General features: G+C 51.5%; 2 protein-coding genes across 8 annotated transcripts in view; both read right to left on the bottom strand.

Annotated features, from left to right (window-relative positions):
- Positions 1-4,059, bottom strand: part of LOC134430380 (uncharacterized) — a 100,289-nt gene extending 96,230 nt beyond the window's left edge. For 3 of the 6 annotated variants that reach the window (XR_010030806.1, XR_010030809.1, XR_010030808.1), the window contains exons 1-3: positions 3,363-4,059; positions 3,132-3,252; positions 2,694-2,807 (exon numbers count right to left, since the gene is read on the bottom strand). Coding sequence is in view for 1 of the 6 variants with exons in the window: in XM_063178006.1 (XP_063034076.1) it covers positions 1,911-2,707; positions 3,132-3,252; positions 3,363-3,422 (978 nt within the window). In the remaining 5 variants the exon portion in view is untranslated. Of the gene's footprint in view, positions 1-1,746; positions 2,808-2,968; positions 3,005-3,131; positions 3,253-3,362 lie in introns of those variants that run through there. The other 3 variants (XR_010030807.1, XR_010030805.1, XM_063178006.1) reach the window with 3 other exon arrangements.
- A 645-nt stretch (positions 4,060-4,704) lies between these two features.
- Positions 4,705-18,849, bottom strand: part of LOC134430379 (solute carrier family 45 member 3-like) — a 37,292-nt gene continuing 23,147 nt past the window's right edge. For both annotated transcript variants that reach the window (XM_063178004.1, XM_063178005.1), the window contains 4 exons: positions 16,363-16,739; positions 14,281-15,123; positions 9,506-9,771; positions 4,705-5,697 (listed from right to left, as the gene is read on the bottom strand). In XM_063178004.1, the coding sequence (XP_063034074.1) occupies positions 5,221-5,697; positions 9,506-9,771; positions 14,281-15,123; positions 16,363-16,510 (1,734 nt within the window). In that variant the 5' untranslated portion in view covers positions 16,511-16,739 and the 3' untranslated portion in view covers positions 4,705-5,220. The remainder of the gene's footprint in view (positions 5,698-9,505; positions 9,772-14,280; positions 15,124-16,362; positions 16,740-18,849) is intronic.

Here is an 18,849-nt window from a genome sequence, read left to right as displayed (position 1 = left end):
TTCACTCCTTGCCACTTAAAGCCCCGCCCCACCCATTCATTGGCCCCGCCCCCTGACTTTGCTCCCGCCTATCCCCATCCCAAAAGTGACATCCAGGCCACGCCCCTCGGCCGAGCCCAAGCTCTAAACCCCTCCCCTCATTCACTGGCCACACCCCAACCACATCCATCATCCATTGGCCACGCCCCTAATTCCACCCCTCAATAATCGGCCGTGCCCCAACCCTGTCCGTCATTCTCTGGTCACGCCCCCACACCGCCAATCATTCATTGACCACGCCCACACAGTCAGTAATTCATTAGCCACGCCCATGCGCGGTCAGTCATTCATTGGCCACGCCCACATGCTGTCAGTCATTCCTCGGCCACGCCCACGCGCTGTCAGTCATTCCTCGGCCACGCCCACGCGCTGCCAGTCATTCCTCGGCCACGCCCACGCGCTGCCAGTCATTCCTCGGCCACGCCCACTCCCTTCCCCGCGTGCTGGCGGCGCCCTCCTGTGGCCAGCTCACGCATTTTCCCTTTTTCCACACATTTTTATTTTTCCCCCTCTTTTTCCATAAAAATTTATAATAAAAGCCATAAAAGCCTTCCTCTCGCGCCGTATACAAAATATTCACTCTACCAAATAAATAAACCACGACGTCTCACGGGCAGGATGTGACCTCAAAAAGGAAAACCAGCATCCATCCATCCCCCCAATCCTTCCCTAGCTTAGGGAATTTACACAATTTATCCCTCCTCCACCTTCCAAATTCACCTGTGAGGAAGAGAAAAGCTCCTGCTCACAGCTCTGAGCAGCTCACACCCAAATCTGCGGCCAAACAGGAGCAAATCCTGGAGAAATTCTGTGGTCACACAGGGAATATCAGTAACAGAAGTAAGGGATGCTCTTACCCAGACCAAAACATCCATTGCTGGTGTAATATGTGATCCTGACACAGAAAGTTCCTTAGAAGAAGCCAAAAAAAGCCAATTTTGTGAAGATTTCCTCGTCCTCCTGCTCCCTCACCCTGATCTCCATTATCAGCCCTGGCTCTGCCCCTCTCTTTATCTCTGCTTTATCAACTGGGGGTTTGAAATGAGGAATTTGAGGCCTTTGCTACTAAACCCCTTCACCTGAAATGAAGAATTGGAGCCCCTTTCCACCAAACCACCTGAAATGAGGAATTTGAGCCCCTTCACCTGAAATGAAGACTTTGAGCCCTTTTCCATCACCTGAAATGAAGAATTTGAGTCCTTTCCCCCAAATCCCTTCACCTGAAACAAAGAATTTGAGCCCTTTGCCACCAAACCACCTGAAAGGGAGAATTTGAGCCCCTTCCCACCAAACCCCATTACCTGAAATGAGGAATTGGAGGCCTTTTCTATCAAACTTAATCACCTGAAATGAAGATTTTGAGCCCTTTCCCATCACCTGAAATGAAGAATTTGAGCCCTTTTCCATCACCTGAAATGAGGAATTTGAGTCCTTTCCCCCAAACCCCTTCACCTGAAACAAAGAATTTGAGCCCTTTGTTACCAAACCACCTGAAAGGGAGAATTTGAGCCCCTTCCCACCAAACCCCTTCACCTGAAATGAAGAATTTTGAGCCCCTTTCCACCAAACCCCTTCACCTGAAATGAGGAATTTGAGGCCTTTTCTATCAAACTTCATCACCTGAAATGAAGAATTTCAGCCCTTTCCCACCACCTGAAATGAAGAATTTGAGCCCTTTCTCACCACCTGAAGCTCAGTGTTTTTGAGCATCAGGGCAGCCTCTGTGCAGGGAAACTTCCTCACGTTTACATGAGAAAATATTCCAAATAAAAGGAATATAATAAATATTCCAAACAAAGGGAAAATATTCCAAACAAAGGGGTTTTCAGCCTTGGGGCAGGGGGGGAATTTTATTCCAGGACACCCCTAGCTCAAAACAGGATTTTTTGTCCCAAATCCTTGCTGCTGCAGCCTGCAGAGCTCAGGGTGGGAAGCCCAGACCCCCAGAGTGTTTCTGAAGTGGTGCAGGCAGAGCCAAATCTGTCCCCAGAACAGCTGCGAGCCAGCCCTGTGGGAAAGGGAGGCTGGCAGCCTTTAATTTGAGACAAAAAATTAAAAATAAAACCAGAAACGCTGACCCCTGACGGGAAAGGGACGATCCCAAAGCTTTGAGGGCGCGGCTCAGACAGCAGGGGAGGAACAGGCTGACAAAACTCGGCCAAAATAGCAACACTGCACCCTCCAGTGCCTCTGGCTGCCCACACACCTCCACAAAATGAAAAATAATCCCAAAACAGCTCGTTTAGGGCAGGCAGGGCTGGAGTCTGTGCGCTCCCAGCAGCAGCAATCCAGCCTTTCCTCCTGCCTTGGCATCGTTCCTGACGTGTGGGCCAGCTCCTCCTGGAAGGTGCCAGCAGCAGATGGGACAAATGTGGGGACAGGGAATGGCTCTGGGCAGGGGGACTCGGGGTCTGCTGACAGAGGGAAGGGGACTTGGGGAGGGGAGCCAGAACAGCCTGGGCAGCCCTGGGGAGATGGGAGAGGAAAAAAACCTCAGGAGAAAAAAACCTGGGCATCCTCGGGGAGATGGGACAGGAAAGAACCTCAGGGAACACAACCTGGGCATCCTTGGGGAGATGGGACAGGAAAAGAACCTGGAGATGGGTCAGGAGAAAAAGCTCAACAGCCCTGGAGGGATGGGACAGGAAAAGAACCTCAGGAGAAAAACCTGGGCATCCTTGGGGAGATGGGACAGGAGAAAAACCTCAGGAGAACAAGCTGGGGAGCCCTGGAGGGATGGGACAGGAAAAGAACCTCAGGAGAAAAAGCTGGGGGAGCCCTGGGGAGATGGGAGAGGAAAGAAACTGGAGATGGGTCAGGAGAAAAAGCTCAACAGCCCTGGAGGGATGGGACAGGAAAAGAACCTCAGGAGAAAAAACCTGGGCATCCTCAGGGAGATGGGAGAGGAAAAGAACCTCAGGAACACAACCTGGGCATCCTTGGGGAGATGGGACAGGAGAAGAACCTCAGGAGAAAAAACCTGGACATCCCCTGGGGAGCTGGGACAGGAAAGAACCTGGAGATGGGTCAGGAGAAAAAGCTCAACAGCCCTGGAGGGGTGGGACAGGAAAAGAAACTTCAGGAGAAAAAACCTGGGCATCCTTGGGGAGATGGGACAGGAAAAGAACCCAGACATCCCCGGAGGAATGGGAGCCAGATGTCCCTGGAGAAATGGGTCAGGAAAAGAACCTGGAGATGGGTCAGGAGAACAACCTGGACAGGCTGGAGAGATGAGTCAGGAAAAACAGCCTCAGGAACACAACCCGGACATCCCTGGAGGGATGGGACAGGAAAAGAACCTGGAGATGGGTCAGGAGAACAACCTGGACAGGCCTGGAGGGATGGGACAGGAAAAAGAACCTCAGGAGAATCAAGCTGGGCATCCCTCCAGGGATGGGTCAGGAAAAGAACCTGGGTCAAGAAATCAACCTGGGCATCCTTGGAGAGATGGGAGCTAGAACAAGCTGGACAGCCCTGGAGAGATGTGTCAGGAGAAAAAGCTGGACCTCCCTGGACAGATGGGACAGGAAAAGAATCTGGGCATCCCTGGAAGGATGGGAGCCAGAAATATCCCTGGACAGCCCTGAAGAGATGGGTCAGGAAAAGAACTTGGACATTCCTGGAGGGGAACACAACCTGGGCATCCCTGGAGGGATGGGACAGGAAAAGAACCTGGAGATGGGTCAGGAAAACAGCCTGGACATCCCTGGAGAGATGGGTCAGGAACACAACCTGGACATCCCTGGAGGGATGGGAGCCAGAAGAGCCTGGACATCCCTGGAGGGCCCTTTGGGCCCTGGTCAGGGCGGCAGAGGAGCTTTGCCCCACTCTGACCGAGCTTTGCTCTGCCCCTGTGAGATCAGGGACTCCTGACTGGCAATAAAAGACATTTCATAAAGCCCAAGGAGCCCACGGGGCAGTGAGCAGCTCCAGGTGTGAGTTTAACTCATCAGGAGAGCTCCCCCAGGAGAGCTCCTCGTGCTCTGCCTCACTGGCCCAGGGCTGGGGGACCCCTCTGGGGGCTGGGGGACCCCTCTGGGGGCTGGGGACCCCTCTGGGGCTGATTCCCCTGGAGTGTGGCAGCTCCTTTTAGGGGCCACACGTGGAAGAGGCACAAGAGCCTGGATCCATGAGGGGAGAGAGCAAACGCAGGCACTGAGGTGAGGAGAGACTGAGAAGTGTGTGAGGAAAGGTAAAAACAATCATTAAAAAAAAAAAAAACAAAAAATAAAAAGTTCTCTCTGTCTGACGCAAGCCCGGTACATAGGTAAAGGTTAAGTCACCTTTTGGAACTGGTCCTAATGGGATGATCCTTGTTTTTTCCCAGAACAAGGCACAGGGACTTTTCTCCTGGATGGTTCTGGATGGAGGTGGGGAGGGCAGGAATGTGGGGGTGCACCTGGGCACCCCCTCAGGCAAACCTCAGCCTCCACACCGCTTTTGTCCCCCAGGAAATCTCCCCCAGTGCCCCACTGCTCAAAAAATGGGGTAAAACTACAAAAAAGGAGGAGAGGGGAAAGGAAAGGAGAGGGGGAAAGAGGAAAGGGGGAAGGGAAGGGAAGGGAAGGGAAGGGAAGGGAAGGAAGGGAAGGGAAGGGAAGGGAAGGGGAAGGGAAGGGAAGGGAAGGAAAGGAAAGGAAAGGAAAGGAAAGGGAAAGGAAAGGAAAGGAAAGGAAAGGAAAGGAAAGGAAAGGAAAGGAAAGGAAAGGAAAGGAAAGGAAAAGGAAAGGAAAGGAAAGGAAAGGAAAGGAAAGGAAAGGAAAGGAAAGGAAAGGAAAGGAAAGGAAAGGGGAAAAGAAAAAAAAAGAGAAAGAAAAGAGAAAGAAAAGAGAAAGCAAAGGAAAAGGCAGTGGTTGATCCCCTCCCAGTGCTGCTCCTGCTCAGGAACACGACCCGTTATCACCAGAGGGAAACCCCCAATTCCCTTTCCCCCCTGCAGGGACCCTTTGGTGCTGCTGTGCCGTGCCTCCCTCTGCTGAAGGCACCTCTGGAAAGCCCTTCAGGCCCTGAGCACAACGGCCCAGAGCCTCTTATTTACACCTGAGATGAACCCCAGAGCTGGCAGCGCCAGCCGGGGACAGCCAGTGCCACACGAGTGGCCCTGTGGGCACACCCAGTGTCCTGTCACCCTGTGACACACACACAGACACACACACACACACACACAGAGAGCTGTTTGTGTCACACAGAGTGCCTGCCCATGTCACCCTTGTCAAAGACAACTTTGGTAGCAAAGTAGATGGCGACCAGGCCGAGGGCGGCGGCCGACACCATGTAGGCCGTGACAGACTGGGTGAGCTGCACGATGGAGCCCATGAAGAGCGAGGGCACCACCTGGGACAGCAGGAAGGCGCTGTCCAGGATGGCCAGGTCCAGGCAGATCCCCCGGCCGGGAGCCCCCGGCTCCGGCTCGCCCACCATGATCCGCAGGGAGACGTCGCAGGAGGAGCTGACGCACAGCGCAGAGCTGGGCCCGGCCTGAGGGGAGGCCGGCGAGGAGGAGGAGGAGGAGGGGGAGGAAGAGGAGAAGAGGATCCCAGCGTGGCCGTTCTGGTAGGACAGCTTCTGGCTGGGGAGCAGCCCCTTGGAGAAGGAGGGTTTCTTGTCCAGCAGAGCGGAGTCTTCCTCCTCTTTCCTCTTGTATTTATGGAGAAAAACCTGTGGGGAACAGGGAGCGAGTGAGGAGGGAGCTGGGAGTGTGGGAGGTGAACGAGGAAGGATTTGGGACTTTGGGAGGTGAATTATGAAGGATTTGGGACTCAGAGGTCAGTGGGGAAGGAGTTGGACTCTGGGAGGTGAGTGAGGAAGGACTTGGGACTCGGAGGTCAGTGAGGAAGAGCTGAGTGTCTGGGAGGTGAATAAGGAAGGAGTTTGGACTCTAGGATGTGAGTGAGGAAGAATTTGGGACTCAGAGATCAGTGAGGAAGGAGCTGGACTCTGGGAGGTGAGGGAGGAAGAGCTGGGACTCAAAGCTGAGTGAAGAAGGAATTTGGACTCAAAGCTGAGTGAGGAAGGAGCTGGGAGTCTGGAAGATGCGTGAAAAGGGAGTTGAGACTTGGGACTCTGAGAGGTCAGTGAGGAAGGATTTGGGACTCAGGGATGAGTGAGGAAGAAGCTGGGACTCTGAGAGATAAGTGGGGAAGGATTTGGGACTCTGAGGTCAGTTAGGAAGGAGTTTGGACTCTCGGAGGTGAGTAAGGAGGGAGCTGGGACTCTGGAAAGTGATGAGGAAGGATTTGGGACTCAGACATCAGTGAGGAAGGAGCTGAGAGTCTGGGAGGTGAGTGAGGAAGGAGCTTAAGTGTTAGAGATGAGTGAGGAAGCAGTTTGGACTCTGGGAGGTCAGTGAGGAAGAGCTGGGACTCTGGAAACTGATGAAGAAGAAGCTGGGAGAGTGAGGTCAGCAAGGAAGGGCTGGACTCTCAGAGGTGAGTGAGGAAGGAGTTGGAGTCTGAGAGATGAGCGAGGAAGGAGCTGGGAGTGTGGAAGGTGAGTGAGGAAGGATTTGGGACTCAGAGGTGAGTGAGGAAGGAATTGGGAGACTGAGAAGTCAGTGAAGAAGGAGCTGGGACTCTGGGAAGTGATGAGGAAGGACCCAGACTCTGAGAGGTCAGTGAAGAAGGATTTGGGACTCAGAGGTGACTGAGGAAGGAGTTTGGACTCTGAGAGGCGAGTGAGGGAGGATTTGGGACTCAGAGGTGAGTGAGGGAGGATTTGAGACTGTGGGATGTGAGTGAGGAAGAGCTGGACTCTCAGAGGTCAGTGAGGAAGAGCTGGACTCTCAGAGGTGAGTGAGGAAGGATCTGGCACTCCAAGGGGGCCCTGTTTTTGTGCAGGGGAGCAAACCCAGAGCTGTGTGTGTGTGCTCAGGGCAGTGCCAGCCTGAGCCTGGCCCACGTGAGAAGGGCTCTGAGTGCCTCAGGCTGGCTCTGCCCCCCTGGCACAGCACCCAGAGCAGCCCTGACTCACAGGCCTGCCTGTGCTCAGCCCCTGGGGCTCAGCAGCCAGCCTGGGGACACTCTGTGCTTTTGTCACCTCCTCACTGGCTGCCACAGGATGGTTTGGGGGTTTGTACTGAGATCAGCTGGGGCAGGGCAGGAGTGAAGGGCCAGGCTGTCACAGAGATCTTTTATAAAAAATCCTTTTCTTTAGGATTTTTCCTCCTGAGAAGCTGAGACGCCTCAGGAACAAAATGCAAACAATGGTTATCTGCTGCTGTGGGATGCAACAGGTGCATCTGGGATTGGTCTCATGGGGTTGTTTCTGATTAATGGCCAATCACAGTCAGCTGGCTGGGACAGAGATCCAAGCCACAAATCTTTAGTATCATTCTTTCTATTCTTAGCCAGCCTTCTGATGAAACCTTGCTTCTATTCTTTTAGTATAGTTTTAATGTAATATATATCATAAAATAATAAATCAGCCTTCTGAAACACGGAGTCAGATCCTCGTCTCTCCCTCATCCTGGGACCCCTGTGAGCACGGTCACACCAGGCCCTGCTGGGGGATATCAGACACCCAGGGCAGTGCAAACAGGAATAAAACAGGAAAAAAACAGGAAAAAAACAGGAATGTTTGGAGTTTGTGGGGTGGGTGACTGGGAACCCAGACCCAGAGTCCATCACGAGCAGCCCATTCTCATCTGGGATGGTTCAAAGTGCCACCAGCTGGGACCCAGCAGCCCTGGGAACTCAGGGAAGGGCTCTTTTCTCAGCTCTGCCCCAAACCTCAACCAAGCTGCTCCATCTGCCTGCCCAGACCCTCCTCACTCCAGCCAGGAAAAAAAAAAAAGGGGCAGAGAGAACCAAAATCTTTTCATTCTCACCCTTTTTCTGCTCGCCCTGCTCGAGCTGTGAGGTCTCTGAGTGTTCCCACAGAGAATCTGTTCACACCAAGGGCAGCAGGGAGCAGAGCCAGCTGTGCCCTGCCTGCCTTGGGCAATGTGGCCTTCCCCTCCCAGCCCGTGCAGTTTGGGTTCCATCCCATTGATAAAAACATCCCAGCCAGGCTGCAGCTCCTGCCAAGCTGAGCTGAGCATTCCCACCCTGGTGCCAGCTGGGATGGGTTTGCTCAATGGCAACATCTGGATGCCTGTGGTAACAACTCCCACTCCTCCTTCCACAGCACAGCCAACCACTGCCCCCAGGATGAAAGAGCTGCTCTCAAACCACAAATTAATTCTGCATTTGCAGCACAAGAGGAACTCCCATTAATCCAGCGTGCAGCTCAGGAACCTCCTAGGACTTCTCCACAAGGATAACATCTGTGGGACAGGGCTGTCTGTCACAAGTTTCACAAGGTTTCTTTTCCTTGGAGCTGAGGGAAGAGCTTGGGTTTCCATTTTACTCATCCTGGTGCTGTGGATGAGAACTAAAAAACTGAGGGCTGAAAATCTTTGGGTTTTGTAGCCCCTCGGGCTGGAACCTCCTAGGACTTCTCCACAAGGATAACATCTGTGGGACAGGGCTGTGTGTCACAAGTTTCACAAGGTTTCTTTTCCTTAGAGCTTAGGGAAGAGCTTGGGTTTTCATTTTACTGATCCTGGTGCTGTGGATGAAAACTGGAAAGCTGTGAGGGCTGAAAATCTCTGGGTTTTGTAGCCCCTCGGGCTGGAACCTCCTAGGACTTCTCCACGAGGATAACATCTGTGGGACAGGGCTGTGTGTCACAAGTTTCACAAGATTTCTCTTCCTCGGAGCTTAAATGAAAAGCCAAGCTCTTCCCTTACTGATCCTGGTGTTATGGATGGAAACTGGAAAGCTGTGAGAGCTGAAAATCCTTGGATTTTGTAGCCCCTCAGGCTGGAACCTCTAGGACTTCTCCACAAGGAGACACAGTTGTGTGTCACAAGTCTCACAAGGTTTCTTTTCCTTGGAGCTGAGGGAATAGGAAGAGCTTGGGTTTCCATTTTACTCATCCTGGTGCTGTGGATGAGAACTAAAAAACTGAGGGCTGAAAATCTTTGGGTTTTGTAGCCCCTCGGGCTGGAACCTCCTAGGACTTCTCCACAAGGATAACATCGGTGGGACAGGGTTGTGTGTCACAAGTTTCACAAGATTTCTCTTCCTTGGAGCTTAAATGAAAAGCCAAGCTCTTCCCTTACTCATCCTGGTGTTATGGATGGAAACTGGAAAGCTGTGAGGGCTGAAAATCCTTAGGTTTTGTAGCCCCTCAGGCTGGAACCTCTAGGACTTCTCCACAAGGAGACACAGTTGTGTGTCACAAGTCTCACAAGGTTTCCCTTCCTTGGAGCTGAGGGAAGAGCTTGGGTTTTCATTTTCCTGATCCTGGTGTTATGGATGGAAACTGGAAAGCTGTGAGGGCTGAAAGTCTTTGGGTTTTGTAGCCCCTCAGGCTGGCAGAGCTGCAGAATCTACACAGGGATAACTAAACCAGACCAATTCCCCTAAAACACAAGAAAAAACTGAAAACCTGCAGGGCCAGGCTGCCCTGGAGCAATCCCCACCTGTTTGTCATGGTGGTAGAGGGATGCCAGCGTGTAGGGCAGGATCTGGAGGGCAGAGAAGGTGAAGCCGGTCAGGGCAGCGGAGATGGTGACCACGGTGACACTGTGGGACAGGCACATGACACAGGCTGCCCCGGGGAAGAACACCACGCTGGCCAGGTACACGGCCCGCGTGCCGAAGCGCTTCACCAGCCTGTCCATGATTGTCGAGAAGAAGATGGAGGTGATGCACTGCAGGAAGAGCCCCAGGCTGCCCATCCGCACACCTGAGGGGAGAGGGGACGGAAACTGCCCTGGCTGCCCCCGATTCACACAGCCAGGGATGCTGCCCTCAGCCCCAAACCCAAAAACATCCTTCTCTCAATCCCAAACCCCAAAAACATCCTTCTCTTGGTCCTAAACCCCAAAAACATCCTGCCCTCGGCCCCAAACCCCAAAAACATCCTTCTCTTGGTCCCAAACCCCAAAAACATTCCTCTCTTGGTCTCAAACCCCAAAAACATCCTGCCCTTGGCCCCAAACCCCAAAAACATCCTTCCCTCTGTCCCAACCCCAAAACATCCTTCCCTCTGTCCCAGACCCCAAAAACATCCTTCTCTCAATCCCAAACCCCAATAAACATCCTTCTCTTGGTCCTAAACCCCAAAAACATCCTTCCCTCTGTCCCAACCCCAAAACATCCTTCTCTTGGCCCCAAAAAAATCCTTCTCTTGATCCCAAATCCCAAAATATTCTTTCTTCTCTATCAGTCCTTAACCCCAAAAACATCCCTCCCTCTCTGTCAGTCCCAAACCCCAGAAACATCGTTCCCTTGGTCCCAAACCTCAAAACATCCTTCATTCTCCAGCAGTCCTTAACCCCCGAAACATCCTTCCCTCTGTCCCAAACTCCAAAAATATCTTTTCCCCTCCATCAGTCCCAAACCCCAAAACCATCCTTCCCTGTGAGTCTCAAACTCCAGAAACATCCTTCCTTCAGTCCCAAACCTCAAAACATTTTTTCTTCTGCATCAGTCCTTAACCCCAAAAACATCCCTCCCTTCCTGTCAGTCCCAAACCTCCAAACATCCCTCCCTCTGTCAGTTCTTACCCTGAAAACATCCCTCCCTCTCTGTCAGTCCCAAGCCCAAAAACATCCTTCCCTGTCAGTCCCAAACTCCAAAAGCATCATTCCCTCTGTCCCAAACCCCCAAAAACATCCTTCCCTGTCAGTCCCAAACCCCAAAAGCATCATTCTTTCTGTCCCAAACCCCAAAAACATCCTTCCCTCTGCCTCAGCCCCAAACTCCCAAGGCCCAGAGAGCCCAGGCAGGCTGGGCTGGCTCAGGGGGCAGAGCAGCATCACCCAGAAAATTCCAGAATTGCAGCACAGCAGCATCACCCAGAAAATTCCAGGACTGCAGCAGCCACCCCCAGAGCTCCCTCCCTCCCTCCTGAGCACCCCTGGTGTGAAAAATGCGTGTATTTTATGATTGGCTTTTCGCAAATATTCAAATGAATATTGTATGTGTTGTGTTAATTCAGAAACAGAAAGTGATGCTGTGTTAATTCTCTTGAGTACTGTGTTAAATATTAGTTTTAGGTTATAAAAATTGTTAAAATAAAAACGGTGCTATGTAGGAGACTTTTTTAAAGAAAGGACTGGCAGTGAGATAGCAGCCACAGGACACCTGAATCTTTCAGAGAAAGAGAATTTATTGCTCCATTATCAGGAGAAATGAACTTCTTCCTGCCTCAAGGTGCTGTCAGGATTCAGAGGAAGAAGCTGACACTGCCCAGACAGAATCCTGGGTTTGAGTGGAATTCATGCATCATGGATGAGGTGTATGAATATGCCACAGGCTGTTGCTTTTAAGGGTTAATCCTCTGTTAACTGTGTCCTTTTTGGGGCTCGTGCTGCCCTGAAAACGTCCCCACACTGTCCATATCTCTCTGTCTCTATTGTCTCGTATCGTCCTAATCCAAATTGTCCAAATTATTATTACTCTAATTGCATTACTATTTTTATAACCACTTTATCACTATTAAAATTTTAAAATTTTAAAATTTTAAAACAAGCGACTGGCGTTTTTCACACCTGGGATCCCAAATGCCACCCCTGCCTTTGGCACCCCCTGTCTGCCCGCTCTGCCCCCAGGTGCTGTCACCCCCGCCTGACCCAGGATCCGCTGTTATCTGATGCCAGAGGCAGCAGCGGAACAAAGGAGAGGAGGAACCGTGCCAAGGTAAAGTACAGAGCGTGCCCCAAACTGCTGCATCCGGGGGCGATCCCGGACCTTAACCCTCGGCAAAGATCGCTCAGATTTCAGGGAATTAAAGCCATTAACCCTTTGGAGCAGGGAGCGTTACTCAGCGAGTGTTCCTATGACAGGCAGCACAACGGAGGGCTGACCTGCTGGCACCTGAGCAGCGCGAGTGTTAAATAATAATTAAGCTGCAAGTTAAACAGACACCCAGCACAAAGGGGCACTGTGCTGCAGGGCCCTCCGGCGCACAACTGCGGGAAGGCGCCTCCAGAAGGAAATATTCGGATTAAGGAGAGCAAAAGGGTGGTTAGGAAGGGATTGAAGGCTCTGGCAGGAAAATGGGACAGCAGGTGACACCTGTGGGCAGGTGAGGGTCCCAGCCTGGGATGTGGCAGCTGCAGGACTGTGAGCAGCTCCAAGGCACTGAGAGCTGGGAAAGGGCTCCCAAGAACAGCTGGAGATGGGAAACTCCCAGCAGAACGGAGGGAAGGAGCAGCAAATCCACCCCAGTGCTACAGAGCACCCCTGAATTTATTAAATACATTAAAGAATTAAAACACCCTGCTTGCCAAGGGTGGGAGCACCCTCACCCCTCGCTGGGAAGGGAGGGGAGAGCTGCAGCCATGATATTTTCTGGAAAATCCCTTTTGCTAGGATTGTCCTCCTGAGAAGCTGGGAGGCCTCAGGAACGAAATGGGAACAAGAATTAACTGCTGCTGTGGGATGCAACAGGTGCATCTGTGATTGGTTGTTTCTAATTAATGGCCAATCACAGTCAGCTGTCTCATACTCTTTAGTCAGTCACAAGATTTTATTATCATTCCATTCCTGTCCTTTCAATCCTTCTGATGAAATCCTTTCTTCTATTCTTTTAGTATATATATATATATATATACTAAAAAAATATATACTTTTATTAATTTAAATAAATATTTATATATTTAAATACATCTATTAAATCTATATATAAATATATAGATTTATATGTATATATAAATATAGATACATATTATATCTATATCTATAGATATTATAGATATACTTATATATTTATATATGAATATATATAAATATATAAAATATATACATATATAGATATATAATATATATTTATATGTATATATATAAATATAGATACATATTATAGCTACATAGATATACTTATATATTTATATATGAATGTATATAAATATATAAAAATATAGATATATAGATATATTTATATTAATTTAAATATATATTAATATATATTAAAATATATAAAATATATTTTAAAAATATAAATATATATATTTTAGTGTACATATATAATATATATACTAAAAATATATATTACATATTCTTTAGTTTTAATATAGTTTTAATAGATCATTTTCTTTTCATATATATATATATCATAAAATAATGAATCAGCCTTCTGAAACATGGAGTCAAGATTCTCAGCACAGAGGGCAGTGCCAGGAGCTCCCCAGCAGAGCCTGCAGACAGAGCCAGCTCCATCCTGCCAGCCCCAGGCCAGGGCTGCCCTGCCAGATCCGCGCTGGAAAAACCAGGAGGTGTTTCCCAACCTCGTGCCACGCTCTGGGAGCCATGGGAAAATGTTCTTTCCTGACCTACCTGCAGCGTTTTGTTTCTTTTTTGTTTTTCTTTTTAATTACCAACAGAGCGGAGCCCATCCCCAGCTCCCAGGAAACGTTTTTACCCCAGGCAATGTGGCAGCAGCTCTCTGGCCACAGAGAGAGGCACAACTTTGCCAAGCATTGTCCTGGGGAGGGCTGTGAGACCAGGAAAATAATGAGAAACAATTCTTATCTTCTCTTGCTGCACCTGTTATTGTGAACAGGTAAAATGTGCTATGGAGATTTGTTTACCAAAGGGTGGTTTCTGAATTAGCCAATGGTGATGGGGTTTGGATTGGAGGATAAATTATATCCTGCTGTGTCTATAAAAGCAATGGGTTTCTTAATGAGAATAGAATAATATATATACATCATATATGTATCATAAAATAATAAATCAGCCTTCTGAAACATGGAGTCAGATCCTCGTCTCTTCCCTCATCCAAGAACCCCTGTGAACAGCATCACAGGCCAGGGTTCTTCTTTTTGGAAACTTCTTTTTGGGGAGAACCCCAAATATTACATTAAAACTACACTAAAAGAATAGAAGAAAGGTTCTCATCAGAAGGCTGGCTAAGAATAGAATAGAATGGAATGATAACAAAGGTTTGTGGCTCGGCTCTCTGTCCCAGCCAGCTGACTGTGATTGGCCATTAATTAGAAACAACCCCATGATCCAATCCCAGATGCACCTGTTGCATCCCACAGCAGCAGATAACCATTGTTCACATTTTGTTCCTGAGGCCTCGCAGCTTCTCAGGAGGAAAAATCCCAAGGAAAGCATTTTTCATAAAATGTGTCTGCAACGTTGGTTTAGTTTACTGCATTATTTTATCTTCCCTAGTAAAGAACCTCTTTCTCCAGAGAAAGTCTGGTCTCATTCAGATCCGTGACACCCCCACACTCCTCACCTTCATCGTAGTGCCGCCTGGCCTCCGTGCCCGGCTTGGCCCTGGGCACGCCGTGGTACAGCCCCTCGCCCACAAAATCCGTGTAGAAGAGCATGAAGGTCATCAGGGCCATCCAGCTGCACAGCTCGGCCACGAAGAGCCGCCGGATGACCCTGGGGATGCGGCAGTAGAGGCCGTGCAGCCGCGGCAGCAGCAGGCACAGCTTCCTCCCGGCCTGCAGCACCCGCCTGCCCTGCAGCAGGCACGGCCCCCGCGCCGCCCGCCAGCAGCAGCAGCACCACAGGGACGCCTTTGGTGGCTTTGGTGGCTTCGGGGACACGTCCTTGAGCGCTGGCGTGTCTAGGAGATCCCCCTGCGCGGCCTCCTCTGTCACAAACAGCGTGGCCAGCACACAGGCGAGGAAGATGAGGGCCAGCAGGGCGAAGAGGCAGCTCTGCTGGCTGCCCAGGTAGGGCGCCAGGAAGGCCCAGTCGATGGCGGGCAGCAGGTAGCCGATACAGCCCCCCAGGCTGACCATGAAGGCGTACATGGAGAAGGCCTGGCGGCAGTTGTCCGGCTCCTGGAAGAGGTCCGAGAGCAGGGCCTCCAGAGGGGTGAAGCACACCTGGCCACAGAAATCCAGCAGGCCGATGCCCACGATGAGGAAGGCGATCTCCAGGGGCCGCGGGTTGAGGGCGCACAGGCCGGCCAGGCTGCTGGCGTGGGGGATGACAAAAAGGCTGAGCAGCACGCCCAGGCACAGCGCCCAGATGAAAGGTCTCCTGCGGCCGTAGCTGCTGCGCCAGTGGTCGCTGGCCGAGCCGATGAGAGGCACGAAAACCAGCCCGAGCACGGGGCCTATCCCTGGGAGAGAGACACGGGGTGTTACAGGGACACGGCTGCTCTGTGGGCACTCCTAAAAGGGGTGTTTGCTCAGTTTGGGAGGTTGGGTCACAGCCCCTCTGCCGGCCATCACTCACCCCCACAGTCACCCTCCCCACCCTTGCAGTTGGTCACAGCCCCTCTCTCCCTGCCCTCACTCATCCCCACCCTCCAGACTGCAAGGTTCAACAAAAAAAAACCCTGAAACATCCTTCCCTGTAGCCATGATATTTTCTGAAAAATCTTTTCCTTGGGATTTTTCCTCCTGAGAAGCTGAGAGGCCTCAGGAACAAAATGCAAACAATGGTTATCTGCTGCTGTGGAATGCAACAGGTGCATCTGTGATTAATTAGAAACAAGTGCATTGGCCATTAATTAGAAACAACTGCATGAGATCAAGCACAGATCTGTGATTGGCCATTAATTAGACACAACTGCATGATGCCAATCACAGATCTACCTGTTGCACTTCACAGCAGCAGATAATTATTGTTTACATTTTGTTCCTGAGGCCTCTCAGCTTGTCAGGAGGAAAAATCCTAAGGAAAGGATTTTTTGATATTTTCTGAAAAAATCTAAGGAAAGGATTTTCCAGAAAATATCATGGCTACACTTCCCTCTGTCCCAAACCTCAAAACATCCTTTCCTCGCCACCAGCCCTTAACCCCCAAACCATCAGAGAGGCAACAAAATCTCCCTCAGAGAGGTGACAAGAGCTGCCTACCCCACCAAAACAATGGTCATGAACTTCTCCTCCATGCCCAAACTATCCCACTTTCAGAGAGATGACAAAATCTCCACCAGAGAGGTGACAAAAGCTGCCTGCCTCCCCAAAACCATGGTCATGAACTTCTCCTCCATACCCAAACCACCCCTCAATCACAGAGGTGACAAAATCTCCCTCAGAGAGGTGACAAAAGCTGCCTACCCAACACCATGGTCGGTCATGAACTTCTCCATGCCCAAACCATCCCTCCCTCAGAGAGATGACAAAAATCTCCATCAGAGAGGTGACAAGAGCTGCCTACCCAACACCATGGTCATGAACTTCTCCTCCACGCCCAAACCATCCCTCAATCACACAGGTGACAAAATCTCCCTCAGAGAGGTGACAAGAGCTGCCTACCCAACACCATGGTCATGAACTTCTCCATACCCAAACCATCCCACACTCAGAGAGATGACAAAATCTCCCTCAGAGAGGTGACAAGAGCTGCCTACCCAGCACCATGGTCATGAACTTCTCCTCCACGCCCACCTCCAGCAGCAGCGGTGGCACGCAGGTGATGCCAGCGGCCAGGCACACCTCCAGCCCGAAGGTCAGCGAGTTGACCAGCAGCAGCTGGGTGCTGCGGCTCTGCCAGGACATGCTGTCCCCAGCCCGACCCCTCAGTGGCACAGGGCTGTGTCCTGCCAGCTGCAGAGCCCCCAGGGATGCCCCCCAGGCGAGGATTGGAGCTTCCCGTGCCGGGCTGCTGGCGAGACGCTGCTTCCCATTTTATCAACGGCCAAGGAACCGTCTGTGCCTCTTCCTCTTCTTGTGGGGAGCCCAGGCAGGGATCCACTGCAGGCTGCTCCTCCTGCTCACGGGCTGGGGGCTGTGGGGAGAGAGTTAAACACAGCAGGGAATGGGTTAAAGTCAGGGGCCACGGGGGTGTGTCACCGCTGAAAGGGACAGTGCCCATCCCAACAGGGTGGAGAGGGGCAAGGGAGAGGATGAAAGCTCCATCCCTGGTTTATCTCCAAGGGTTTGTGGGGATGCGTCACCACCAAAGGGACAGGGCCCATCCCAACAGGCCTGGGAGGGCCCAGGAGAGGTGGAAGGATGAAAACTCCATCCCTAACAGGATTATCTCCAAGGATTTGTGGGTTAAAACCACAGTGTGTCACCACTGAAAGGGACAGGGCCCATCCCAGCAGGATGAGGAGGGCCCAGGAGAGGTGGAAGGATGAAAACTCCATCCCTGGCAGGTTTATCTCCAAGGGTTTGTGGGGTAAAACCACAATGTGTCACCGCTGAAAGGGACAGTTCCCCTCCTAGCAGGCTGGAGAAGGTCCAAGAGAGGTGGAAGGATGAAAGCTCCATCCCTGGAGGATGGAAAGCTCCATCCCAGGTTTATCTCCAAAGGTTTTGTGGGGTAAAACCAAGCGCCACAGGGATGTGTCACCACTGAAAGGGACAGTGCCCATCCCAACAGGCTGGGGAGGGTCCAGGAGAGGGGTAGGTGATGAAAACTCCATCCCTGGAGGATGGAAAGCTCCATCTCAGGTTTATCTCCAAGTGTTTGTGGGGTAAAACCACAATGTGTCACTGCTGAAAGGGACAGTCCTCATCCCAACAGGCTGGGGAAGGTCCAGGAGAGGTGGAAGGATGAAAGCTCCATCCCGGGCAGGTTTGTCCCCAAGGGTTTGTGACAGGTGAGCCAGGGTCTGGGAAAACCCAATCCTGCCCTGGAGGATTAACTTCTCTGTCTTGTATGAGCACCTCATGCAGATGGCAGAGACACAGAGGGTTTGGGGTCTCCTCTCACAGGGAAATCACTCAAACTAACCCTAAACCTAACTCTAACCCTCCAAGATCAGGGGAGGGCCTGCAGCCACACAGGGTCATCCCCAGGGGCCACCGCAGCCCTGCCTGGTGACCAGGACACCCCAGTGCTGCTCCCAGGCTCTGGGGGAAGAAATGTCACCAAAACCCACAGCCCTGGTGACCAGGACACCCCTGTGCAGGTTCCAGGCTCTGGGGAAAGAAATTTCACCCAATTCCATCCCTGCCTGGTGACCAGACACCCCACTGCAGGTTCCAGGCACTGAGGGGAGGTGATTTCACCCGAACCCCATCTCAGAATGGTGACCAGGACACCCCAGTGTTGCTCCCAGGCTATGAGAGAGATGATTTCACCCAAACCCCATCTCAGAATGGTGACCAGGACATCCTCATGCTGCTCCCAGGCTCTGGGGAAAGAAATTTCACCCAATTCCATCCCTGCCTGGTGATCAGGACACCCCAGTGCTGCTCCCAGGCTCTGGGGGAGGTGATTTCACCCGAACCCCATCTCAGAATGGTGACCAGGACACCCCAGTGCTGCTCCCAGGCTCTGAGAGAGGTGATTTCACCCAAACCCCATCTCAGAATGGTGACCAGGACACCCCAGTGCTGCTCCCAGGCTCTGGGGGAGGTGATTTCACCCGAACCCCATCTCCAGCCCCAGGACGGGGCGCAGAGAACAGGCAGCGCCTCCGTGGAGTTTCACAAACAAACCTGACCCACTTTAGCCTCATCTAACAGCAAATGGCAATTACCTTACTCATTACACTGAGTCATTTATTTGCCCTGTAACTGCTCCCTTCTCCCCAGAGGGGAGAGGCCACGGCGTGGGGACAGGACAGGGGCTGAGCCTCTCAGTCCCAAATCACAGCAATCCCCCAAGCTCCCCCTGCACCCAGAACAGCAAAATTTACTAAAAACACCTCGAGGAGGTGAGATCAGTGCTCCCCAAAACCACACAGGTGTGTGCAGGCAGGCACAGCAGGCAGAGTTTTGTCACTTTTCTCTCCCTCCTTGTTGCTGGGGGAGGCTGGCAGGGTGAGGGTGAGGCTCAGCCATCACTCCATCACTTTCTCTCTGTGGAGAAATGCCAATTCTGAGCTCAGTGCCACTCAATAAATACCAATTATTCCCCTTTGGGGACGTTCAATCCCCTCAGC

This window comes from Melospiza melodia, chromosome 28 (genome assembly GCF_035770615.1).
Source record: "Melospiza melodia melodia isolate bMelMel2 chromosome 28, bMelMel2.pri, whole genome shotgun sequence".
In the NCBI taxonomy this organism is placed as follows: domain Eukaryota; kingdom Metazoa; phylum Chordata; class Aves; order Passeriformes; family Passerellidae; genus Melospiza; species Melospiza melodia.
The sequence above is the reverse complement of the archived record's forward strand: the minus strand, read 5'-3'. Positions and strand labels throughout refer to the sequence as shown.